We start from the raw sequence: 26787 nt of genomic DNA on the forward strand, positions 1-26787 counted from the left end.
GCGCCGGTCCTTAGCTACAGAGTTAGTGTTCTTGGTGCTCCCCGAGGCTTTATTTTGTCACGTGACATCGAACAAAATGGCGGGGTAAACTCAAGTGCAGTAAACACACAGCCTACATCTGCAGAGCACCAATGAAGAAACGCGGGAGTTCCAAAAGGCAGCGGCCTACAGGCACGCAATGAGAACGGCTGGGATTTGTACGCTTTTGTCAGGCCGTGAGTATATACATTGCTACAGTCGTTTGATTCGCAAACCAATGTCGCAGCATCTGGGGATCTGAGATCAAAGCTATTTCGATGTATGGTTCGGATCCCGTTAGTACCCAAATCAAACATCACATTAGTACCTATGTGTCTCGTATAAGCGAACCCAGATTTCAAGAGTCGTGGCGTGAAAAAAGTATATGAATGATCAGTGACCTCGCCTTGGACTGATTACTATGTCGATAAAGACATAAAGTAAAAATATAAAATAAAGTAAAAATATTTTAATAAAGTGTTAAGTATATGCTTTAACCGACCGCACGAACGTGCGTCAGTCTTGTGAATATATTGTGTGAGCGTAAGAGAGATAGTGTGGGTGTGATTGTGTATGTAAGAGAGTGTGTTTGTGAGGATGTGTGTATGAATGTGAGAAGGAGACAGTGAAAGTGTTTGAGTGAGAGGGGAAGAGTGTGAGAGAAAGGGCGAGTGTGTGTACATTTGAGAAAGACACGACATGACATCGTTTAATGTCAATGGACCATAGTCATTTTGACACAGGGGGATATGTGCATACTGGTAATACAAAGCAACATACAACAACAATCAGATGTACATTTTCATATAGTATGTCTGTGACCATAAGGCATTCAAACTTTACAAATACACACACTACTTATCTTGCATGTATTCTCTGTTGCATTTAAAATATTCTCATCTATATAGAGGTGACCACTGTTGCAGAAAACATTAATTAATCTCACCTCTACTTATTGATACTTTAAGTTCTTTTAATCACATATTATTTGGTTTAACTACATATTTTGCTAAAGATATCAGTAACTCTTCATTAGAAAGTGATAGATAAGCCTCTATTGTTTCAAATTTATTTTTGTTTTAATTTATTTTAAATAATTAAAAGAGTGTGTGTGAGAGAGTGTATGTGTAATAAGAGAGAGTGTGTGTGTGTTTGAGAGTTTTTATGTGAGAGAGTGTGTGAGAGAAAGAGTGCATGTTTGTCAGTTTTTAACATCAACATGAGAAAAATTTTGTGTTCATGCATATGTGTGTAACTGAGTGAGGAGTGTGGCGTGTGCCATGTTGTATGTTGATGCATAAGCAGCCAGTTAAAATTATCCCATCGAGATTTGCTTTCAGCAGCTGATTATGTCAGGTTCTGTTCAACATTTATCATGTTAAAGAATATTATTAATATTGCATTGCTCAGTTTCCTGATCACTGCCTTTTACTATTGGTAAAGTATGTCTCACAGATATTGTGAAAGCAACATTGTCACTCATAAGATAGTAGAGAAGATATAAATCCCCTTAGGACACAGAATTAATTATTTTAAATAAATTAAGCTGCTTATAACCAGTGAAACACAGTTGTTAATTCTCTGTGTTGCTATACAGCAGTCTCTTCTCTTCCCTTCTTCCACCTCTTTTATACACCCATTACGGCATCCTCTCAGCAAACTCAACTAAAATTTTTTCACCAAGAAGAGCACCAAAGCCTAACTTTAGTGTGCATCCCAAGTTCACTCTAATTTATCATATGACACATTTTTAAGACCTGAGTCTCCACACTAATCCTAACCCTAACCCAATCTAACCTTTTAAATAAACCCTAACCTCTGCACATTGATGTCCTCATCCACACACACACACCCTTCCTTACACATACACATATTTTATTCACATACATGCAAATGCAACTAGGGAAAACATTGACCCTAGCTTGTGCAGCTAGTTACAAGAGATTTCAAGTGTCACTTATGAGTCATGCCGCCAAAGTTTCAGTTTTTTTTTCCCCACTTGTGGTCTGTGATAAATTTTATTTTCAACTGCCTTTTCTATGCATTGAATTTTGTCCTGTTCTTCAGTCCTATTGTAAAATTGTTGTTATTAAGAAGCATTCATGTAAAGACAGGGTGCACTTGGATTTGTTGGTGTATATGTCCCTTGGAAAGAAGCAAGATAAAACTAACAGTACAGTTCATGGGGCAGATGAAGTTATCAGAAAACAGTTTCATGGCAAGTTCACAAACAATTTCTGATTAGGTAATAGAGCCTGTGACAGCTTTCATGTGATTGTACTGGGATAACGGACAAGCTTTGCTTTTATTTCTTGCATCCTACTAGGATAACATATTATGACTACTTCATCCCTCTCCTTTTCACATGAAGCAGTGTCTAAAGCTAAGTGGGCTTCATAATCAATGTATTATTACCTGAGTCCAAGGACTATGCAGTGCCTGTATGGAGACTGTAGTCATAACGAGGGTGTATCTGGGGATTATAGTGTAAGTACTTTCATTGTGACAGTGTCTGTTATCATTCATGTTGATGTCACTGTCTGCATGTGTGTGCTTGAGTAAGTGGAGAATCATTTTAGTTGTGTTGAATGATGTTCATATGTTCACATTTTAAATAGTCATTCTATTTGATCAGTTAAGCTGATGCTATACAGTAATGTCTTCAGTTATTGGGCGCATGTCTTATACAAAGTGGCCTTTAAATCTGTCCTAGAGAGATCATGCATGCCCTTGCTTGCTTTCCTTCTTTCTCTCTGTGTGTGCATGCATGCATGTGCATTTGTATGTGCATGTGTGCATTTTCTTGTTTCCATTGACCACATTTTGTTTCCCTCAGACTGTTTTTCCTACTTTTTCTCTCTCACCTCATTTGTGCTTCTCTCTTACCTTCGTTCTCTTTTTTCTGTGTTGATATTTAATATTTTAGTCCCATTCAGTATTGGTTGTCCTGTGTGGACATTGGGTCGAGAGAACAGAATTTCATATTTTGATTTTTGTATCAAATCTATCATACCTACCTCTTAAACAAGAGGGAATGAGATACACACACCTATGTGGTTGCTGAAAATGGTTGCAGATATATATATAACCACGAAAAACAATGTTTCTATTTTTAATTTAAATCTATTTTTAAAAAATAACTTAAATGCTTAGGTGATGACAGCATGCAATATTTTATTTTATTTGCTTTCTGGTTATATCAAACAAGCTTTGAAATAATCTATTTCAATCAAACCAAAGCAAGAAAACTCTTGGTTTATCTTCTTATCACTGTTCTGTACCTGTTACAAGAAGATAAACCAAGAGTAGTTTTATGCTTAATATCATTACAGTCTTACTATGCCTGGGTGCTGACTTGGTCATAAGGTAGATTGCACTATGTAAACTGATAAGTATTCAAAGACCATTAAGTAAACTATTCTATCAGCTACAGATTATTAGTATCATCCAGGGTACAGATTGCAAATACATACAGATGAAAATGTTGACACCTTAATTGTCGATCACTGCTTTGTTGTTCAAGGAATGGGTATTAAATGTTTTGTTCAACTAGATTACATACCTCGGAGGATATTGTTTTTAGTCAATCTTTTCATTATTGCTCGTTAGTTGCAGCATTTTTATATCTCTAGCTTATATGTACTTGGAGGGTAGTGCTGTTTGTTAGTGGATTTTTTTGTTATCACTTGTTAATTGCATGGTTCTTATGTCATTAGTTTATAACAACAGACTATTTTACTTGTAAAACTTCGGAGGTGACCTAATCCACAGTATGTGTGTGTATATATATATACACCAGCTTTGTAAGTCTCTCTTCCTCTCATTTTTCAGAGAAAATCATCCCTGAAAAATGTAATGTTTAAATATGTTGGATACAAACAGCTAGCCAGGCACACATTTGTTCTAATAACTTAGTAAAGCTCAGTGTCAGATACTGTTTCCCAAAATGTGGATTAATACTCTCCCTTTCTGCTTCCAAAACATGCATCTACAAGCCATCCACAGAAAGAGGTCAGCAGTGTATGTCAGGGTTGTACATGGATGTGTTTAAATTTCGAAGACCTCAGCCAATGGCAGATCTGAGTCCAGTGTTAATTATGCATTTGTGTAAAATCTAGAGGTCATGATGTTTATGCATGGTGATATTTGTAGGCTTGTATCCAGCATGGAAGAGGTGTTCACTGAATTATTTTATTAATATCTTTACAGAGCTTTATTCCGTCATTAGAAAAAAATTTGACACCCCACTAAACTTTTACAATTGTTGGGAGAGGGGGTGGTATTTATGGGCGTTGTGTGATGTAGTGCAATGTGTAGCACTTACCTCTCTATCAGTTTTGCAGAGTTAGACAGCTCTTTTAAATCAAACAAGCATGTAGTCTCTCAAGCACATGCATGCACACACACAGAGCTTACATTCTAATCAACATGATGATAACACAGTGCACAAGTTATCAGCCACAAACTTCATTAGATACACCCATCAAGCGGATGTTTGTCCAAAGGCCTTCTCAGAGTACTTTTATATATGTTTTCTTCACGATAAACCATTTGCGCATCTGTATGGCCTTGATTTGTTCATGTTATTCAGATTTCAGAAGAGAATCATCAGCTTATGCTTCCTGAAGCCTTTTGAATTTTTGAATTTGCATGTTTACTAATTGAAAGATATGAGGGTGCAGTAGCTATGTTAACACTATAGTGTGTTACACCAGTCATTGCCTGAGGTACAAGAATCATCTTGTCTGCTGCTGCTGCTTTTCAAGTGTAGATGATTGCCTTCCAGATATGTGAAAGGATTGTAGCCAGCTTTTTCATCAAAGTTGCCCAGAAGCGGTCATGAATTAGGCCTAATTTCTAATAAGATTGTGGAATATGAAGACATTTTGAACTGTGAAATTATGGATGATGCTTCTGGCTAAGTTGTGTTGAGACTTTATTGAGACACATGTCAGAGAAAAACGATCTTGTGTTTTCCTCTTCACTAGTCAAGAAGCAATCAGTTGAGAAAGGTTGCTTGTGGGCTTCAGAACATCTGACAACTGCCATTAAGAATTTTTTGCAGTCAAGGAGTTATGTTAAATGTGTTCATTGTGAGAGAACTGGGTCATTCACAAACTCTGAGGTGAGCTATAATTTTCACCTTAACTGCTTCTACTTACAAGACTGACAGGTCCTATTGAATAAGCATAAAATGAGCATTTGTTTCATTGCATACACTTATGCTTGCCTTCAAATATTGTTGGTGCTTTGACTTGTTCAGATGACGAATTAAGAAAGAATGGGTTTTCCCAGCAAGTTGAGGTATGAATGAAATTGGAAACTAATTTCACTTTCAGTTTCAATCAAGTAAATTTTTAATATTGGTTCCTATTACTTTTTTGTTTTTGCTTTTCAAGTTAACAGCAGGGAGGTCATACAGCTCTTGCCCCTAATGCATTGTTTTGTATGTTTTTAGCAAGAAGTGAATTACGTCATCTAAGACCAAAGTGTATTGTTTTGTATGTTATGTTTTTAGCAAGAAAGGAATTCCATCATCTAGGACCAAAGTGCATGTTGCAGAATGTATTATGTTGCAGGGAATGTTTTCGGTGACAAGCGCTGTGCATCACCTTAAGCCAGAGTACATCTTGCAGCATGTTTTGGAAGCAGAGGACACTCAGTGGAGCACAGCACACCTGGAGTCGGACCCCCCAACTAGCAGTGCTGGCACTCCACCCTCCATCCTCACCTCACCATCCCCTGATCTTAGTGACCCCGGCCAGCTGCTGTTGAGGTCAGTCAACAACCTTTTGGTTTTTTGTATTTACCACTCAATGTCATCTTCATCAGTTGTGAATACATTTTTTTTTCTTTGACTGAATTAGGCTTGGGTTTATGCTGAATGAAGGACTGTCACAGTCTTATATAGTTCATACAGGGAATTCATATAGTCAGTGGTAGATTGCAGAGTTTTGCAATCTGAATGATTTCAAAACCAAGCAAAAATTTACTGATTTAAAAACTGACTTGTTCAGTTAAAGCAACAAGTCCAACTGCTTATAATATAGGTATATTGATCATGTGTTTTCATGCCAAGCACAATATTACAAATTCTTTTAGTGCTTTTTCTTCTGACATTCATTTCTTAGTATGTTGTGCTGTGTTCTCAACCTGCTAAAGGTGCTATCATTCTTTCCAACTTTATTTTTTACAGACATGGACCAACTGTTCGGAAAATACACAGCTACTTCACCCAGCTAGAGTAAGAAAATGTTTTTTGAACTTACTCAATTTTTTTCTCATTGGCTTTCAACACCATCCATTCTCCTAGCTAGAAGACTTCTTGGCGAGTTTCCCTTGACCATTAGGTGGAGTCATGGATCACTTAGTTTCTAGTTAACAGGAGCAGCGAGAACATGTCAGTGACACTTTTTCCTACTCCATCTGTCAGCATCATCCCACTTTGCATCCTTAAATAACTTTGAATAAGAGTGTCATGCCATTTTTTGTCTTAATAGAGTCTTTTTTCTGCCTGACAATTGTGTGCCATTGTTTTAGTTAACAGCACAAGAAGTGTATCTGTAGTAGACTTTGTACTTGTTGTGCGTGCATACTATTCATTTGGGCGTCCCCATTATTGTCAATACCAAATGTATGGTTTTTCTTCTTGTCAGATCAATTAAATGCTGCATGCATCTTGCGGGCCGTACAGCAGCTTCCCAGCAAATGAGAGTGGTAATTTGTTTTCCTATTGCAAATTCTTTTCTATTTATAATGATTATATTTCTAATTCATAGTGATTGCCATGGCTTCACTCAACTGTTTTCACAATAAGTAAATGTGATAAAAACATTCACTGTTTACTCCTAGTTTATGCATGCTTATTTGGTTTAGATTTCCGTAATTTCTTGACTTAAAGTTTCTTATGATTGTACTAAGTCTTGAGCTTCAGTTGTTATATTATCATTAAAGATTTCTATAGAACTATTAAGCATCTAGTTCTGATATTTATTATCATTAAAGATTCATACACTATTTAGTGTATACCTAGTACTGATGTTTATCATTAAAGATTCCTATATTATTTCATGTACACATAGTACTGATGTTTATTATTATTACAGATTCTTAAAGTATTCAGTATACATCTAGTACTAATGTTTATTAGAACTAAAGAATTCTATAGTATCAAGTGTAAATGTAGTAATGATGTTTGTTTTTTTCTCTCTCTTTCCTTTATTCATTCTATCTTTTGCAGGTTCATCCATCACATGCCAACTTATTGGAAGGTCTGGATTCCCACTAGTCATTTGCCATTTTCTGTTCATCTCCTTTTTTACTGTCATTCACATAGCAACTTTTTATGAAAAATATCTTAAGGCCTGACACATCCCCCCAAATTTACCAAAAATTTTAATTTCATTCATCTTTCAAGCAATGGGTAGGACAAGACCAATAGAAGGTTCCCACACTATGATTCCCGCTCTTTTCTAGACGAGACAAATGATCAGAAATGTTCTAAAATGGACGCGTAAACATGCTTTGCATATACCCAGTTAGAATTTACTAACGCCAACCTTACTAACGCTCTTACACACATACAGTGACTTAACTAACATTTAACACTCTGTACATTGTTGAGGGGTATAGACAAACTTGTGTAGTGTGTGAATATGTGTCAGTAGACTGCATGAATGTGTATCAGTAGATTGTATGCATATATCTGCATTCATGTGTGTGTGCACATGCCTTCAGGCACCTGTATACATGAGAAAGAGATTGTGTATTTATGAATGTGCCTGTGCATGAAGCTTTAGACATTTGTGAGCTGTCATGTATAATTTTGTATTTCTCATGCCATGTTTCATGTCACATGCTAGTAACAGGCCTGAGTTACAGTGCCTTTTGTATTTGTATTGTGTCTTTGCAGGTATATTTAAGCAGCAGTCTGTGAGAGAGCCCTTTGTGTCACGCTTGGATGACAAGGTTGGTTAAAAAACATTGTCTTTCACAGATGTCAGTTTCTGCCAAATGGTTATGTGAAGTGTCTAGTGTGTTGGAGAAGTGTCTAGGGCAGCACCCATGAAAAGAGAGCAGAGAGTCTTCAAAAATGATAGAAAATCTGGCCCACAAACACCTCCCTATATGTCAAGCTTTTGCAATCAGCCACCAAACTACATCAGACAGCAGAGTTTGCTGCCTGCACAGAAGAGAGATTATAGGCTGCAGCCAGTCAAATGCGGAAGAAGAAAAAATAGGTATCGGTGTGTTCAAGGCCCCAAAATTTAGTTTAGTTAGATATCTGTGGTTTTTTCCCATGAAAATGAAAGCACCATCATTTATTTTGAGGATATGTTTTTTTGTTTTAGGACCTGCGAGCCTTTAAACATGCCTACCTTTGTGCGGCATATCCAGTATTGGCAGCACCAGAGCCACCCCCTTGCTACACTCCCTCCCTCATTGAACCTGTGACGGAGCTATCCATGGTTCAGCAAACAGCTGATGCCCCTGTTAGTCGAGACATGACACCTTACTCACTTCACGACAGTGGGCTGGAGGAATCTGATGACCTGGCAGTCATACCAGCAGAATCAATCTGTGCTCATCTTCAGCAGGCTTTTCATCTAACAGAGGAAAAGTTCCGTGATTATCGCAACCTCATCAACAAAACTTATGTGAAGAAGTCAGCACAAAAGGTTAGAGAGCCGAGAGTTTCAGGTTTTGATTGAGAGTTTACAGTTTTATAGACACATTTGGGTGAAAAGTGTCTTGAAATCACTGCATTCATTACAAGATAATAATTCTCAGGATATGATCAGATATCCTACTTCTTTTTATAAGATATAAACTTCAAACATATGCACACAAATAACCCTTCTGTTTGTAAGACATGGCTGCAAAAAATCTGTATAGAAACAGAGAAGTCCAATCCTGGGTGTTATTTAGAAACGTCTATACATTATGCTATACATTATACAAGTTGCAGCCAATTCTAACATCATGTCCCAAAGTTTTACCTTTTTCAATGCTCAGGAGAGAATGCTGCTGTTGGAACACAAAATTGTATATATAGAAGAAAGGAGAGTTATTTTGTTCTTTTAAAACTGCATTTATGCTACACCATAGTTATTTGCAGAAACTTTAAGATATACCATGCATATTTGCAGTCTGATTTAGTGGTATGATTTTCCTTCACTTTATCTCTTTCCTTACCAATTTGCCAGCTCTTATCTCGCCCCTTTTAGGAAGAAGATTGTCATGCTGAGGTAAGTTATTCCCTCTCCCCTCAGGCTGTAAGAAAGGGAGTTAAATATTCAGAAACTTTTCACTGCTTGAAGATGTGTGTCTTCTGCTTTACTGTCATTGTGTGCTTAATGAAAATACGCACAACTTTACTTGTGAGACAAGCAGTCAGCTGCACTTAGATACAGAGGTGAAGGATTTAAATTTTCTTCTTCATCTAGTGACATTTTTCTCATTGTGTGATAAACATTTTTCTCTTGAATGTACAGTATCATGGACACATATCATTCTAGAATTACTTCTGTAATTGATCAGCAGTACTATAGATAATTCTTTATGCAATATAAATTACAGGTCATGTAAAAATATAGTTTATTTTAATCCATGCATCTTTTCAAAATTTGACGGTTTCTTCATTTTTATTCCACTCGGTTTTGTTGTTTGTTATATACCATGCACCGTCAGCTTTGTAGATACAGTCAACAGCTAAGAAAGAGAACTTTTTCCCCCTTTAGTTGCTGTTTGTGGCTTTGAGAAATGAAAGTGTTTTACCATTTTGCTTTTGATTACATTTATTTTGGATTCTGTTCTTTTTTTTCTTTTTACATATTAGTAAAAGTTTTACTCCACATTTTGAAAATGCTTCTGTATGAAGTTGGATAACAGCTTTTTGATTTGGAACCAAGCCTTTTCGCATAACAATTTGTGGTGGTTGATTGGAAGTGTCTCATTATTTTGTACATCATGGGGTTTTTTTCCTGAAGCAGACAAACAACAATTTATCTCACTATCTTGTTTTCTATGAGTTTACTTGTTAAGTCTAAACATTTTCAGTCCATCTTTCTATTTTATTTTGATTTTATTAGCATTTTGGTTTGCTTTATAGGATATCTTTGTTTCCTGGATTTATTTTGTAGGTTATATAAAACTAAGGGAGGGGGTGAGCTTATTTTTATATGCAGATATTGTAGGTGTGAGATGGGAATGTGCGTGCATTCAAGTTCACGAATATATGTCAGTGGAGAGCAGTTCATTTGGGTATGGAGCTGGGCTAGCAAGGGGTAGGTGTCGATCACTAAGGGCTAGAGTTAGGCAAAGGGAAGAAGAGGTGGCTGACCTTCAGTCAGAGGTAAAGGATGCTGTCAAGTCCAGTGTCCAGTTTTAAGCCACTTCAGGGAGCAGGTCAGAACCTTGGCAGTACACAGTAAAGTTACACTTATGTGTATATGCGTGTTTTCATGGACATCTTAATTATGCAGGAAATTTAAATTCCTCAGATTTCTGTATTTGTCTGTGTGCAGCTGCTAGCAGAAGAACTTGCTGGGCGTCTAGCAGTCCTAGAAAACAACTGTCACCCATTTTACAAGCCTCAAGAGTTCATGGTTGGTTCTTTTTAATTATTTATCTGTCAGACTGACCACAAAACTATGCTAAATGCTGCTGACTTTGACAAGAGGTGTCACTTTTTTAATAGTTTTTTTTTTTTGTTTGTTTGGGTTTTCCTGCAATCATTCTCAGAATCATATGATTTACAAGCAGAACCAGTCTTTATTTGAACTCTAGCATGATATTATTATTTACTTGCAGACACCAAGTGGGTACAAACTCTGGCGTAAGATGGAAGAGGATCATATTATTGAGCTCCTGGGAAAGTTCTGGCAGCACTCTCTTCCCTTCCCTCGCAAGGCGCAGGATCTTATTGCTGAGCTTCATAGTATCCACGAAGACTACAGCATTGTGCTGGGCAAGCTGATGGCGTGAGTTTGGGAAGAAAGTTCACTGTTGTCTTTGCAGCAATGTGTACATGGTTTTACAAGAATCTGAATCTATATATACCACTCATTAGAACACGTAAATTAGCAATGTTTAACTTGGGTATCCATCAGTGTAATGCCAACTTACTTCCACCACAATACTTTGTTTCTCAGTTATGAACACCAGTTCCATCGTCAGGCAGAAGAACATGGAGAAGATGGGCTGGTATTTCTGTCTTCTGCTTCTGTTCGTCTTCTCAGAGAATTTGGTCTCAGATATGGAGTGGTATGCTGAATATCTCAAGAGTTTTCCTGTTTCTGTTTTAGGGATTAGTTTGCAAGTTTAAAATTTAGAATGTGTATTTTTGAAGACACTGGTTTAAGTATTCAGGAAAAAAGATTTTTACTTTATACTTTTCGTGTCTTTTTTAAATTATAAAAACCTTTCCTTTTGCAAGAATATCTGAAATAGTTGTATTTAAACATATAGGACCAAACACTTAAAAGCCTCAGGCTTGATTTGGAGAATGAGAATATGTTAATCTGATGCCTTTCTCTTTGTGCCTCACATTACCTTATTTGTTTACATCCTTAATCTATTTTGCTTTCTCATGCATATCTGCTTAAATTATACACACCATAAGTGCAAATGTACACACTAGCTCACACAAAGCATACATGATACATTTCATAATCTTGTTCTTGTGTTTTGAGCAGTTGGATATTTTTTGTGCTAAAGGCTAATTAGATCTCTATATATATTTTTTTGTCTTTCATCATAGGGAGAAATGTATCGGAGGATTTGTCACTTTGAAGTAGCTGTAAAAGATTTTTTGCCATCCCTGGGGTATCTGAGGCAGCTTCTGTCCTTGTTGAAGAGCATCACAGACATGTTTCCTGTGAACAGAAACAAACTGCTTATTGTCAAGAGGGAGGTCTGTCAGTCAACCCATAATCAGTGTTTCAGAATAATCCTTTCAGTTCCTTAGGATGTGGGCTCATTGTTTGTCAGCTTTTACTTATCAAATACCTTATAACAATAAAGGCTTCATTACTTTTAGATATTTTAGTCTTGTAAAGGGTAACATTTCGGTTTTATTTTGAAAGATTATGGCAACTTTTAACCTTTCAATCATTTGCTAGACACAAAGCAAGAATAGTAAACAAGAACTTGTTAGTTGTCATATACGTATATGTGTGTGCGTGTATATGTATGTATTTGAAGGCTAATTCCCTCCTCAATGAAAGATTGCCTGTGAGCACTATGTTAATATGTTTTTAGAAACTTTTAGACATTTTATGGACTATTTCAGCTTGAGATCTTACAGACCAGTCTAGTATTGCTCTCAGGACAAGTTACTAAATCCTTGGAGCAGATGAAAGGACTTTTTCCTGGCAACAAGCCCAGAGGAGGAGTAGGTCAGTTGTGGACAGACAAGAAAACCTAGGGTTATGCATTGCCATTCTGTTTTATCTTTATGCCATCTTCCTACGTCCACTCCTGATCATGTAATATACTCCAATATGGTCAGAGTATCAAGTTTTCTGTTATTGTTTTATTATTTAAGTTAAGTGTGCTGTATGAATAATGCTTTGTGGTTGAATGAAAGCTTGATTTTGTTGTCTTTTTGTGATTATGTGTTAAATGCCTGTTTCTGAAGGAGAGATCTTTACAGCTTGCTTGTGTGAAAAATCTCACTAGCTGTAAGGTTTATTTATTATGTAATGTCACCAGCTCTAAGGTCAGGTGTATTTATAATCAACTATTATTTTTTCAGAATTGTTGATCACACTTCTGCAAAAGGTCATGGAGACCAGAGCATACCTGACTGCTTCCCGTTCTGATCCACCACTTCTCCGAATCATCTTGCGAGACATTGCACAGGTGTGAAGAGTGCTCTTTTCAGCATGGCTGCTTCCTGCTTCTCCTGCTTTTCTTTTTATTACCTGCTTTCTTTCTGTTTACATTCTTGCCTCCCCACCCTCCATCTCCTTTTCAAAACTATTTTTAGAAATATTTAAAAGTAGCACATGTAATAATAGTATAGCTTGTTTCGGCTTACCTTTTACCATATGTACATTCTTATACACTTCACCTTTTGATGTTTTTTATTTTTGCTTAAAGGTTTCATTCTTCCAAATATATGAGAAGTGCAAGACTTTGCTAAGGACAGAAATTAAGCAGACAAGGGATGTGATCATCTCTCCACGATTGGTCAGTGAGATTTATATTCCATGTACCCTTCCTTCTTGTCACGCCCATTACCTTGAGCTGGTGTTGTTATGGCCAAGATAAACATGAGAACACATAACTGTTGTCAAAATGTTTATTGCTGCAGGCTACTTAAAGTGTAATATCACACAAATGAGAACATAACATTTATATGCTATTACAACCATGCCTGTCAAAATGTATTTTTAATGCAGCTGAATGCTTTGATGATGGAAGTAAGAAGTGAAGTGCAAGACTACAAAACAAACTACGAATCTGTCTTCATCCAGTAAGTGTAAACAAGCATGTGTGACAAAGAAAATAACTGTCATGTCAGTAACTGTGCAGCAAATAAACTACATGGATTATTTATCATCTGGGAAATAATGCTAGTTAATATATTTTAAGGAAGATTTTTGTAAAAATGTCATATCATTGGCTTTTTATACATTCGGTGAATGTCTTTTTTTTTTTTTGTTGGCAGTATAATGAGTTTCTAAAGGTATGTTGTTGTCAATGGGAGATAATAGGGGCAAATATGCCATCATTAGACTGGTAAAGCAAGTAGAACTGTTTCTATATGTTGGAACCGATATGTGCAGGTACTTCGACCTCACTGCACTAGCAGCCAGGGCCTTTTACTCCATGCTCATGCGTGATGTTGGGAGTTTATGCCAGCTGGAGACCCTGGTAAATAATGTCTATGTCTAGCGTTGAAGTTGTACTGCAGTTATAGCATGGCAGTCTATAATATCAATGTTTCCTAAACAGTGATTTAACTACAGTTTTGTCATACATATGGGTAAATTATTAAATAGGTAGTTATAATAACAGAAGGACAATTTTTTTAACAGAGAGATGCAGCTATTGACCTGCGAATGTTGGCACTTGTTTATCGATTAAACCAACTGGACAACGACTGGTGTGCATACATTTTACCTCAGTGAGTGCTGCTGAGTGCAAGTAACCATTTAGAGTCCCTTGACAGATATTAAATAATAGTCACTCTTAAAATTAAGGTCTGGCATGAATTTTTAAAGGAAACTGAAGTAGCATACATGCGGTAAGAGATAATAAGAACCACTTATAAGAAAGGCAAAATATCTTTAAACAATTCTAAAGATTATTTATGCTTATTTTAAATTTGTGTTGTGTGCTTTTTCATTTATTTATGTCTACCCAGCTGTTTTATATTTGCTGACCCTCCAAGTCATACTGTTTCTTACACTTGCCTGACGGAACTGTTTCATGCATGTGTTTGTGTGTGTGCATGCATGGTGCACAGAGACCAGCAATGGCGGCAGATGTTTCAGCCACACCTAGATCAGTGGGGTCATGTACTCCAGCTGCATATGCAGGACCTGATCTTGGAAACCATTGGTGGTGATGCTGTGAGTTCTTCTTAATAAATATTTCTCCATCACAAACCTCATCCACAACCCAAAAGCTTTGCCTGTTATTTCTCTCCATAAGCTCTGGTCCCCACAAAACAAGATCTCAATATTTATGTTTTTTAGGCTTTTTCAACAAGCATCATAACAATCTTAATATTTATCTTTTTAGATGTTTCTTAAAGCATCATAACAAACTTCAGTAGTTGTCTCTTTTAGACATTTATTAAAGCATCATAACCATCTGTATGGTGTCCTGAATATTTGCATAACATGATCTGCTTTAAACAAAGACACTTATAATAAACCCTCCTGCTGTTTGATTTGTTGCTGTCTTTATTCAGCACTGTGTCATCATGAAAATTACATATTTTTAATACCCAAAATATTAATGAACAGCAGTATCGGCATTGTCCTTTACTACCATTATATTACTAGGCACTACCAGCATCATGTTTGTCATTGTCACTTAAACCTTTGTATTGATTCTTTGGGGTACAGCAGATAAATCCCTAAAAAGCTTTATCAAAACTCTTAAAGACCTTCAAAAGGCTCATGAAAAACTTGGATTTTACATACCATTATTTATACAATAATGTAAGAATAGTAACTGTAACTGCATGCATGTCAGTAGGAACGCTGATGTAATTTAAAGTGTAAGAATAGTGTAATTGTATACATATCTCAGTTATAATAATGTAATCATAGCACTGTCTAAACATTATATAGATGTCAGTAACATTCTGATGTAACTTAAAATGTAAAAATAGTGTAACTGTATATAGTTGATAATAATTTAATAATAGCACTGTATTAACTGTATATATGTCAGTAGCAACTCTAATAGCTCCTTCCTTGTGGTCATAGTCCTAAGAATGAGATGCGTTAAGTAGTGATTAGCATGCGTGTTTATGACCTGGGGAAGCTGATAACTTTGTTGACAGTTTGAGATGCAGACGGTGCAGATAGTAAACTCTGGGAGCTTTTCCTCCAGTCCATCTGTTGGACTGCGGTCTCTCTCATTCTCATTAACTCCATCTGTGAACAGTGCCTTCAACAGCGTTGTCTCCACACCACGAGAGGTCAGTGATGTGGGTAAGGGATTATCAGGGTAGTGTAGCCAGTGTGATGAAGGGGTGGTGTTTGGAGATTACTTATCAGGAGAGCACCAAAGGGAAAACACACAAACAAAAATTGCTGTGGTCAAATGGATGGGAAAATTGTTAACTGTTTATAAGATCTGGAGTGCTGGCATGTATGCAGAATCCGTTTGAATATTACAGCTGTGAAGGAAGCTGGGGGGAAGGGTTATGAAGACTGTGAAATGTTATTAGCTTATGTATAAGCTTGTTTTGTCAAGCAATAGCTTTGCTTATGATGCTTTTCTTCTCAGGGGTCATCTGTTGGCAGCAGACTGATGCAACAGAGGAGGAGCACGGATATGTTGAGCATGGAGGATATCGATGGAAACAACAGTGAACAAGAAGTCATCTCAAAGCCATTTGACACCCACTCTCTCACAGAACACACCAGCTCAAATAATGACTTCCTGAGATTTGCTGATATCCGTCGAACTTGCGCATCTGTTCCTGTCACAGTTGATCACCCAGCAATTGTTCGTGCTATTTCTGGTGTCAGAAAGTACATCCAAAAAGGACCAATGGTATCCTTGCATGAAGCAGAATCTATGGAAGACCTCCGTACTCTGTCTTCTGCCAGAATCATCAGATATAAACAATCAGGATCTGAGATAAACAGGGCCGAGAACAGAACAGGGAAGTCTGACATAGAGGACTCCTCTTTCATGAAAGGAGAAGCAAGAGATTCCAGTGGTGGGAATTCTAGTAGAGATTCTGCTGAAGACCATGGCAATTCTTCTGATAGCTCAGATAATGAGTTCTTATTCCCTCCTATCCAGGATGTGACTAGTCTGGACATAGCAGAATCTTTGAAGGAGACCTCTCAGATTGAGGATCAGCTTGACAATGAGCAGCACTCAGCCTTTAAAGCTTTACCATGTGGCCCAAAACAATGGAATGAAAAATCAAAGTGGTTAAATGCCAGACAAGAGCACAATGGGAATGAAGAGGCAGACAAAAAGCCATCATTAAAGGCTGGCATGCCCTTGTCAGATCGAGAGCAACAATCAACTCAGTCAGTTGTGTCATTTCCATTCCCATCAAGCCAGGAATCTATTATACCTGTGTCAGGGTCTCTCATCGATTTGATTGTTCTCCTGCACCGCAGTCTTTCTTTTGGTCAGAAGCTGTGCCACACTGTCTACCCAACACATGTTAGGAGCTTGTCCCAGGCAACCCACGACATGGCTAACAACACTGTTGTGCTACACAACACTTTAAGAACATACAAAGTCAACGCATATATGAATGTAATTGAGGTAGGTGCAAACCTGTTGCGTGTACCATGTCTAGCATTGTGTTGATACAAAAATCATCACATCATGAATGAATTATTGCTTATTGTATCTCAGCTGTCAGTAATATTTCCATTAACTACTTTATGCTATCTACAGCAACTTATTCAGCAAGCAGCACATTACTTTCTTCACCTGGCATCTTTTAGTCATATGTTGTGACTTGTACCAACATTTGAATATCTTTTGTGCATCATAAAATGTCTTTTCTCCACCTGAATAATCAAGTGCACATATGTGACCTGACAATTTCTAGAGCCTAGACATTTGACCCCCATCCATAGCTGAGGTGATGTAGGAGGAATTATTGGAATTATGCTGATCTAGCCTATAAACTTACTTTTGTGAATTGATATTTTTTCCTGAAAGGGGTTCTGCAGGGGACTGAGTACCTATGCTGACAACATGCTGTGTATGGACTTGTGTGCAGTACCTGGAAACATTGCCATACGTGTCATCGGATCTAAAGTAACCTTGGCTTCTTTGCAGTCCTACAGTTTACTTGTTAAAAAAAAAAAGACAGACATGTTTGGGTGCATTAGCTCAGTGAGACCTGTAAAGGCATTTTTAGGAATTTTTTGGGCGGTAGGGTGGGGTAGAGGGGTATCTTTTTAATGTCAAGAAACTACTGTGTTAAAAAGGTAGGGATATCTGTAAAAGACTTTATGACACATTTTCTCTCTTTGAGATTTGCCAAATGACATCACCATAGGAGATAAAAGGCTACATTTGCTTTCAAACCATTGAAAGTTGACTGTAAGCATGTGGCAGGTCAGGTGAGCAAAAGTCCTCAGGCACCTATAAAGGCCAAAGCAAAGTCAATACATCAGTTGTTGACAGCGCCACAGCTGGAATATTCATTGTGGGTCCTTTTGAAAACATAATAAATTCTTGAGAAAAGAGTGCAATATTGAGAACAAACAAAATCACCAGCTAGTTAAAAGTCTCTTCCTCCTGTCCTTTAAGTGACAAGTCTGTCAAAGATGGGCAACACTAGTCTATGCATTTACAATGCAAAGCACTTAGTGACTTGTGGGCTAGAACACAAGGACTGAGTACAGAGGACAGATAGGCCAGGGGTGCAGCATCGAGAACGGTGTAGCAAAGAATGTGGCATTAAAAAATACTGGTGATTGGCAGTCTCATGGCTGTGGAGTCAACGTCCAATGGCTATAGAAGAAAAATCGTCTTTTACTTCCTATAGTCATGTCATCTGGTAAGGTCAGAAAAGATTTTTTTTTTTTTTTGGTATGTAACTTTTTCATCTGCAAAATGTTTACTAATATTGTACTGAATGTAGTTCATAATCTGTTGACTATTTGGAAGTATTCATATGTCTTAACATTTTCAATTATTTAATTGCTTTATCATTCACAGTCATCAGTTTTTGTTTTCAAAAAACAGCTTGTTACCCATGTTGTGAGGCAGCAGCAAGCTGGTCACATCTGGGGATGCCGACACCAGCTGGATGGCTTGACTTCGTGCTCTGGCTTTCACAATCGCCAAGCATTATATCTTTGTGATCGTTATGAACCCATCTCACAACAGGTTAATAATCAGCTTCTCAAGATCAATACTATATGGCATCATGTTTGACAGTAATGCTAACAGTTGACAAGAGAGGGACTGTGTGGGTTTATGTTTGGGGAGTTGTGTGCTTTGGAATCTATAACCTGCTCACACTGTTTGCGTTATGCCTTTGTCACAGTGTGTGAGTGACCATTGTTGCATTTGTAGAACAGGCCTCACAAATCTATTTTCCAAGTTAAATATAATCATTTTACTCTTTTTATTGATAAGAATTTCGTTTGGTTGCTTTGGAATGCTGTGTCACTAGTTATAGCAGTTTCACAGTGTCAGTCTTTAAAAATATTAGATAAGGGGAGGGGTGGCAGTAAGGCAGGAAAAAATGATGGATTAGAGAATCAATAGAAACTGAACTCTAAAATATTGGCCATTTATAGACTTACTGCCCTGTCAAATCATGAACATGTTATCAGAAACTGTATTTCACAGCCTACAACTATATCAGGCTGCAGCAAGGGCACATTTCTATAACTCTGTTATCAGAAACACTTATGACATTGAGGTAATTTAGTTTTTCCTCCTTAGATGTGTGCACGGATAAACAATGTCGCAGCCTGCATGCATATCCTTAGCTGGTGTGACAAGCATTCCCAGACAGGCTTTAACGATGGCAAGTAACACATTATAATGATTTGTTTGCTGATAGCAAGTAGCACATCTTAATGATTTGTTTTTAAGACCAGAATCATTAGAGGCCCTGCGTATGCTAGTGAGTAATCCACATTGGCATAGCTACTATTGCTTCGTGCATATTTCATTATCTGTTTCAAGACAAAACTTTCTGAGGACATTACTTTTGGCATATGAATTAAAGTAAAATCTATTAAAATATTTGTAAAATAATGAATGTTGAGGTTTCCTTTGATGTAATCTCACTATTAAACTAATTTTAAGCACTCACAAACACAGTGCATGCGTATATGCATTGGAATGTAAGACTAGAGAAAAGAAAGAGATTAGGTGATGACAAATGGATAAAATGAAGGAGGAATTGAAAAAGAAATTGTTTAAATTGATTTTATCTATTGTTTAGTCATCATTTTGACTGTTGGTAGATCTGGAAGTAGGTGAAACCTCAGGTTCCATACTCAGTGATCTTGCATCGTCAGGGAGTACCACTCAAGATCCATCACCTGTCAACTACACCTCTCGCGGTCAGCTACTTTACCTGGCTGACACTCACCTCAAATCCATCTGGACAGCTCTCTGCCGACTGTTGGCTTTTCGGGTACGTTTCTGTTGTGTGGCTTATAGATAGAAATTATAAATATTAGTACCAGGAGAAAATAATGTAGCTCTCACTCTCTCTCTCTTTCTCATACTCTATCCTTCTCCCTTTTTCTTTAAACGACATTGATGCGTCAGGTGGCCTGCAGACATTTGCACACCGTGGAAAGTTATTTTCCCACTGTGGCCATTTATCATGGAAATTAAATGTTCAGGCAAGGTGGAAGTTTGGGACAGGCTGTGTGGGAATTTGGGAGAAGAAAATATTGTTTTAATTTAATAACACTTGGTTTGCAAATGAAATATATTTTATGCCAGGTTTGTAGATTCCAGTATCATTTTTATTTTCCATCAGATGAATTTATTTCTTCGGGATGGCATGTCCTTGCTGCTAAGCTCAAAACCAAAACATGTTTCCATGAAATCGTGTTTGACGCCAGTAACTAACTTTCTGAAAGACCATCTGAATTCCTTGTCTTCATGGCTGTACCATCAGAGTTTTCAGCGTGTGATAGAATTTCTTTGGATCTATATTGTACAGGTATTCTTTAAATTTATACTTTAAAATGTTTGCTTCTACTGTTGTGAAGGAAAAAAACAAGTTTGATTGTCAACTTTAAGCTCAGTTTATTGTTCAAGTCTTCTTTGCAAGAAACCCCCAAAATGTGAAAATTAAACTGTTGTTGTATCACAAGAAAAAATAACTCTGGCATCAAAGCAATGATAAAGCATTAGTCAGAGACTTCAGTTGTACTTCAGCTTCTTTACATGACTCTGCAATATGGAATGGTACTCTCTCTTAAAGAAAAAAGTATTTTGAGTTTATTGTACAGTCGGACCTCGATAAGTCGACCTTCCCCAAGTCGAAAACCTCCCTATATCGAATTAATTGTTAGTTCCTGGCCTAATACCTGTGCCTATTACGCCATTTTCCCTAACTCGAAAAATCCATGTCAAATTTTTTTCAGGTCCTTTTGAGTTTGACTTATAGAGGTCCGACTGTATTTACATGTGTGTGGGTGGGTGAGTTCATTTTATGTTTATGTGAACATATGCATGTGCAGGACATAGAGGATGAGGCGAGGAAGCTGCCACTGAACAAGACAGAGAATATCACTGCACACAGTCTACTACAGGCCCTCACAGTTAGTGACTTTTTACTGTTTTCTCTCATTTTGTCTTCTTTTTTTTTGTGGGGTGGGGTGTTTTTCTTTTCTTTCACACCTTTACTACCACTTCTCTCATTTAGTTCTAATTAAAAATACTTTTCAGTGATGAACTTATTTTTTTATAATGTTTCTTGGGCCATACCTTTATCTACTTATGTGATGCTGTTGCTGCAAATATGTCATTAACTGCTGACAAAGGTCACGGGGTCATTTGTTCTTTCTTTCAGCATCTGATGAGGTTAATGAACAACCATGGAAAGGGTATTACAAAGCAGCAGCTTCTTTCACAAGCTGTAAGTCATCACATTTAAGCACTTGCTGTGCTGGCTAGTAGGGTGTATCTGTGTGTGTTTTGTATGTGCATGTGGTGTATTTACACATCTATCTCCATGGACTGGGTCACAAATCGTCCCTTAACCAGTGGACTATTTATCTCATATAGCTGTACCAGTTTCTGTACCTATGGATGTTGCTGTTATTGTCAACACGTTTATCCATGCATCTTTGTGGATTTTTGTTTGGTTTGCAGGAGAGCGTGATGATGAGACTTCAGCTCTACACGCTGTCTACACTGCATCTTATTGCTCTGCACCATTGCTTGAGCGACATGGTAAAGCATGCACCTTGCCTCAGCAGTCATGTACACATATTGCGCAGTCCTTTCAGTCATGGTTCTAGAGGCATGACATTTAGTGATATTTGAAGAGCATCGCTATAGATACCTGTTATGTTCTAGTGTTCCAGCGTATACAGAAAGTCAAAATCAGTAGCTGATGATATGTTTTATTCCGTATGCTGTGTAATGTCAGACTACTGTTTTAATGCTTCGCAACCAATTTATTCTGTGAAGCTTACTTCAGACCCTGATCTACATCTGGAAGCCAGCCCTACTGAGCACATACCCCTTCAGGCCATTCACAAACTACATCAGGAACTTCAGTCCCTTTCCAAGTGCTTCAGTGGTGCTCAGCTGACCCACTGGATCTTACGGCATTCTGACCTGTTCTTGACAGAGGAGGAACTTTTTCTTTGTGAAGGGGAAGTGGAGATGACTGTGCAGAAGGCACTGATCATTGCCCAGCAAATGCTTGACCAACACATCATTCTTGACATCGACACAGACAATTTTAGTAAGTATACAAGTTATAACGTATGGAAATGGGATAACATGGTGGTTAGTGCAATGTCTTCCAGACCCAAAGGTGCACGCAGCACCTGGTTTTGATATCAGTCTGATGCAGCTTACTTCTGCTGGCCTCAAGATGTGAGGTCTCGACCATCCCACACCTTTTACCATTATGTCAGGTCAGGCAGCATGTTTTAATGCAGTTGACACTGTGACTGCTGGCCAAAGATACATTTGAATCAAGTGGCCCTAGTGATTTGGGAGGAACTTAACATCTCTCAACATTTTTCATTAGCAGTGGAAAAACTAAAATGGATCCTTTTCATTGCTTTGTTGACATAAAATGATTTTTAAACTTATTTCATTCATTTGTCATTCATTCCCTCCTTGACTAAAACTGGTTGTTGTGGGGAGCATATAGATATACCCGGCAGCTGACAAGGCCTGCCACCTAAGCTGGTCTTGTATGATAGTGAGCAGGTTCTGCACAGGACAACCAGTCCACTCCTTCATGTTCATAAGCAAGTTCTTAACGTACCTTGAAGGACCGTCTTCGACAAAGTGTCATACCAGATCACATGGTCAGGCTAGACCAGCTTAAGCTGCTTTACTAGTTTCTTACAAGTGTGTCAACTGTGCTTCGTACAAAGTCATTGGTTTTGCATTTTCTGTATAAGATCTGGAGCACCCTTCTCAGGCACTTGTTCTCAGATGCCTAGGTTCTCCTCTCCATTGGTAAGCAGGGTCCGTGTTTCACATCTGTGAAGCAGGATTAGTAACTGAACCTGATGTTATGGCTGTGCTAGATCCTGTACAGTCTAGCTAGTGCTGCTGTTGCTGTTGTGATTCTGATGTGGAAATGTGTCAAAGAACTGCTGTCCTTGGAGATGGTGACTCCAAGTACTCATATCTGATCAAACTTGCATCTAAAACTAAAAAGCAATAATAAATATCAATCATGATGAATCCCCATCCACCAAAATTAAAAAAAATTCTATGCTCAGAATGCTTTATTTTTATTTCACTTTTCTTTTCTAAATTGCTAGACAAAAGTTATACTTTTCTTTCTTTTGTTCTAGTGTACTGACTCATTATCAGATTGAGGCCAGTGATGTATTTTTCTCCTTCTCATATCCATTAGGCCAAGAAGCATCACCATAGCAATTCATTTGTTATCTTCATCACATCCTCTCTTACACAGTAAGGCCAGCTGTATCCTCCCAGCTATTGTGTTCTGTTGAACAGTGAAGACATTTCCATCATCATCCCATACTTGTCTTTCAGCACAAAGTGAAACAAGCAGCAACATGCCACAATATCCAGAGGTGAGCCTTTATACTCAGCGCCAGTGGGAGAACCAGGCAAATAGGGACCTTGAGGTCACACCCACACCCAGAAAATCACAGGAAGGTGACCAGAAGGAGGGTGAGGCCGTTCATGGTAAGCATCAGGAGTTATCTCTCTTGCTAGATGGTGGTAAGATTGTTGCTTGCTCCTAGTGCTAACGTGTATTATTTCATTCCTGTTTACAGAGCCCAGTACCTGCGCAGCACCTAGAGATACAGGGGAATCACGGAGGTCATCCACTGAAGGTAGACCTGTCCCTTCTGAAGAGCAAGAAAGCCAAACAGAGAAGAGTTTGGCAAGTTCTGATAGTTTCAGTGAAGTTACAGAGAATGCCTCCATGCACAACTGTGTTTATAAAACTGACCCTGTCACAAATGGCATGGAGCAGTCTGGTCTGTTTGAGCCAACCCCGAATGTTCCAACACCCATCTTAATTGAGCAGCTACGCAGACAGCTCCAAGAAAATGGAGAGGCTAACAGTGATCGATTCAGTTCCTCATCCATGTCATCTATGTATTATTTACAAGACACCACAAACATTTTTGAAAACAGTCCTCAAAGATTTTACTTCATACCAGTTTCTTCTGTGGGTTCCAACCCTCCTCAGGCTTCTTCTGAGAGTCCGTCATGGGGAGTCTTTGGGATGAGCAAATCCATCCTGAGAATGAAAAATTCACCAGAAACCATCCGCTTGGCAGAAAAATGCTACAGCTTGAAGATTTCAACCCTTTTCATTCTCCTGATAGTCTACAGCCGGAGAAATGTGGATGGTGCAGCACACAGCTTCTTGATGGAGCTGCCGCTGTCAACACTGGAACAACTCCAAAAACATTTTACCACAGATAACATCAAATGTACAGTTCTGTGACAACTTTCTGACCACAGTACCGACTGACATATGGTACTGTGAGGGGAAACTTCATGGAGAAGAAGGGTGATGTTTACTATTGACATCACTTTGATAATGTGAGTCATTTTCAGAATAGCTGCACACTGTTGTCCATAAAATTTATCATTCTGTACTTTTATCTGGTACACTGTTTGTCCCTGCAGCTACTAAGCTTGCAGAGTGTTAGTTATCTTGACAACTAAGCTTGCAGACTATTTATTGTCATCCTAGAGAAATAGCATATTACTGCCTCCTCATGCCAATTATTTTTCGGGAGATTTGTTAGGTTTGCAAAGAGACTGTTGATAACAGCGGAGTAAGTTATTTTTTGCACAATGAGAAATCAGGAAGATTTCGGTGATTAATAGTTTGTGATATAGCAATCTCCCCAATACAGCAATCTGTGATACAAAATAAGGCCTGAGTGCTAAATATGTTTCACCTGTAAGTTATAGATATGAAGCAAGATGTAACAGATGTGATGAAAAGGGTGAGTGTAACAGATGCATGCAAGCAGAGGATGTAAACATGAATGTAACAGATGTAATGGCAAACAATTCTAGCTGTGAACTAAAAGAGCGAGTGTATACTGTATGTTAAACTGCTAAGTCAAGAGTAATAGGTGAGATTCCATAGGGAGCGGACAGGAAGACAAGTATAAATCTAGAGATATGACCTGTAAGCACATTAATTGGCTATAAAAATATTGACTAAAAACAGTCATGTATGTGCTTGCTGTGTGTCATCCTGCCGATAAATCAGGATACATATGTTTTTATAGCATCCCTTTTCTTAAACTTGTACAGAGATGTGTACATAATGGATTGTTTTTGTTGTAAGGTTTTAAAAATATTACTTAAGAGAAACAGAAGCAGAATGAAGTATAAAATAAGGTCTTTTCTATATAAATTGCTCTTACATTGCATACAAATATTTGCAATCAGTAATGTTTATAAAGGTTTTTGAATTTTACTTTTTGTGCAGCTTTTGAAGTTTCACATTTATATTAGTAAATTATAATTTAATGTTCTTGCTAATTATGTTTGCTGAAAGCTATTTTCATGAAAGAAAATTTATTAATCTTGGCATAGACATTATTAGTTTAATGGTAAATTGTTATATTAAGTAGATATTATAAAATAAACATTACTTCTTTTAATCATCATAGATTTATAGCAGTGTTCAGTCTATTATTTATTTTGTCCATGTTATCCTCTTTTCTTTTGAGAAAAAAAATGTACATTTTATTATTTAATTGTGATAATTTTAAAAAGATATCACGACAGTTGATTGATTTGAAGGAGTACGTGAGTGAGGCAACAGCTACAATTAAGTTTATATTTCATGAACTAGTGACATTTATTTGTTACTGATGTGTCTTCTCTATCATAGCTTCAAAACTTCCAGTAATAGGTGCTTAAGTACTGTTGACAGAGCATCCTCAAGTCCCACAAGACAGCTCTGTGAGGCTCAGTGAACAAGTATTTGCCTCTTAAGACTGGTTGTATATTCAGTCTATCACTCACCTCCAGCCATTTTTCTTTTTTGACATTTCTTGTTGATTACATTTAGCACAACTTGTTGACAGGGCACAGATCAGCTGTTATATATTGTTTTATGCCCCGAACATAAGGGAATCCAATTTTTGTGGATGTATAATGATTCATTTCACCATTTTATTTTCGTTTTGTGTGATTGTTATTTATTTTTTTCTGTGTGTAAAATAGTTTTATAGATGATGATGTTTCCTGCCCAGTTTTACAGCATGGGATGTTCTTCTGGAGCCAGGGTCACGGAAGTTGTGATGACACTGGGTTATGACATGGGAAGAAAATCGGGAGTGTGTGTGTGCATGCATATATATGTAAATTGGTGGGCATGTGCACATAAACATAAAGTCATAAACCCACAACAAAAGAGATTGAAACAAAATTCTACTAATAGGAGTTAGAAGCAGGAGTCCAAAACTTAGAAGAATTTCTACCTCAGAGTTATTGTATAAATGGAGTTTTTGTATTGAACCTTTAAGACATTCTCTGTATTTTATTCCCCAAAAATAGAAAAACAGAAATGGAGATAAGAAATGAAAAAAGATATGTGAAGGCGATACTCATTTCATCTTTGACTGTTTTGATGACATCATCATGACCCAGAAAGACAAAGTGGCCATCTGATTTTTGGAAAAAAGCAAAAATTACAGCCTTAATGATGTTAATGCCAGATCAGGAAGTTGACCATTTTCTTTTGAGATATCAAGGTTCAACATGGAAAAAAAAATCTAACAAAAATTCTAAAGTAGAAATTCTTCAAACATTTGGACCTCCCCTCACAAATATTTATAAATATATAAGCCAACACTTATTGGACTTAAAATGAATAAAACAATAAATAATATTAAAATGAATTTA

General features: G+C 37.4%; 1 protein-coding gene across 4 annotated transcripts; it reads left to right on the top strand.

Annotated features, from left to right (window-relative positions):
• On the top strand, positions 1 to 26665 carry LOC112564677. 4 transcript variants are annotated; one of them, XM_025239662.1, is made up of 32 exons: positions 1 to 215; positions 5598 to 5794; positions 6215 to 6262; positions 6675 to 6735; positions 7259 to 7289; positions 7931 to 7986; positions 8370 to 8696; positions 9246 to 9266; positions 10545 to 10625; positions 10831 to 11000; positions 11172 to 11283; positions 11780 to 11932; positions 12311 to 12416; positions 12776 to 12882; positions 13123 to 13212; positions 13425 to 13498; positions 13812 to 13899; positions 14064 to 14152; positions 14495 to 14600; positions 15545 to 15682; positions 15994 to 16998; positions 17404 to 17502; positions 18439 to 18582; positions 19147 to 19231; positions 19677 to 19849; positions 20204 to 20389; positions 20913 to 20993; positions 21245 to 21310; positions 21547 to 21627; positions 21868 to 22147; positions 23428 to 23583; positions 23676 to 26665. In XM_025239662.1, the coding sequence occupies exons 2-32, from the start codon at positions 5601 to 5603 to the stop codon at positions 24356 to 24358; spliced, it is 5091 nt and encodes a 1696-aa protein (XP_025095447.1). In that variant the 5' UTR covers positions 1 to 215; positions 5598 to 5600; the 3' UTR covers positions 24359 to 26665. The 4 variants fall into 4 exon arrangements, with proteins under 4 accessions (XP_025095447.1, XP_025095446.1, XP_025095444.1 ...); XM_025239661.1 differs by lacking the exon at positions 1 to 215 and adding an exon at positions 1274 to 2505; XM_025239659.1 differs by lacking the exon at positions 1 to 215 and adding an exon at positions 3335 to 5143.
• The last annotated feature ends 122 nt before the right edge of the window (positions 26666 to 26787 follow it).

This window comes from Pomacea canaliculata, linkage group LG5 (assembly GCF_003073045.1).
Source record: "Pomacea canaliculata isolate SZHN2017 linkage group LG5, ASM307304v1, whole genome shotgun sequence".
In the NCBI taxonomy this organism is placed as follows: domain Eukaryota; kingdom Metazoa; phylum Mollusca; class Gastropoda; order Architaenioglossa; family Ampullariidae; genus Pomacea; species Pomacea canaliculata.

Coding starts and splice junctions, on each gene's coding strand:
- LOC112564677 (XM_025239659.1), top strand. CDS start 4,967: ATGTCAGAGAAAAACGATCTTGTGTTTTCCTCTTCACTAGTCAAGAAG. Junction 17,503..18,438: donor TACGTGTCATCGGATCTAAA/GTAACCTTGGCT, acceptor TTCAAAAAACAG/CTTGTTACCCATGTTGTGAG. Junction 22,148..23,427: donor CATCGACACAGACAATTTTA/GTAAGTATACAA, acceptor CTTGTCTTTCAG/CACAAAGTGAAACAAGCAGC.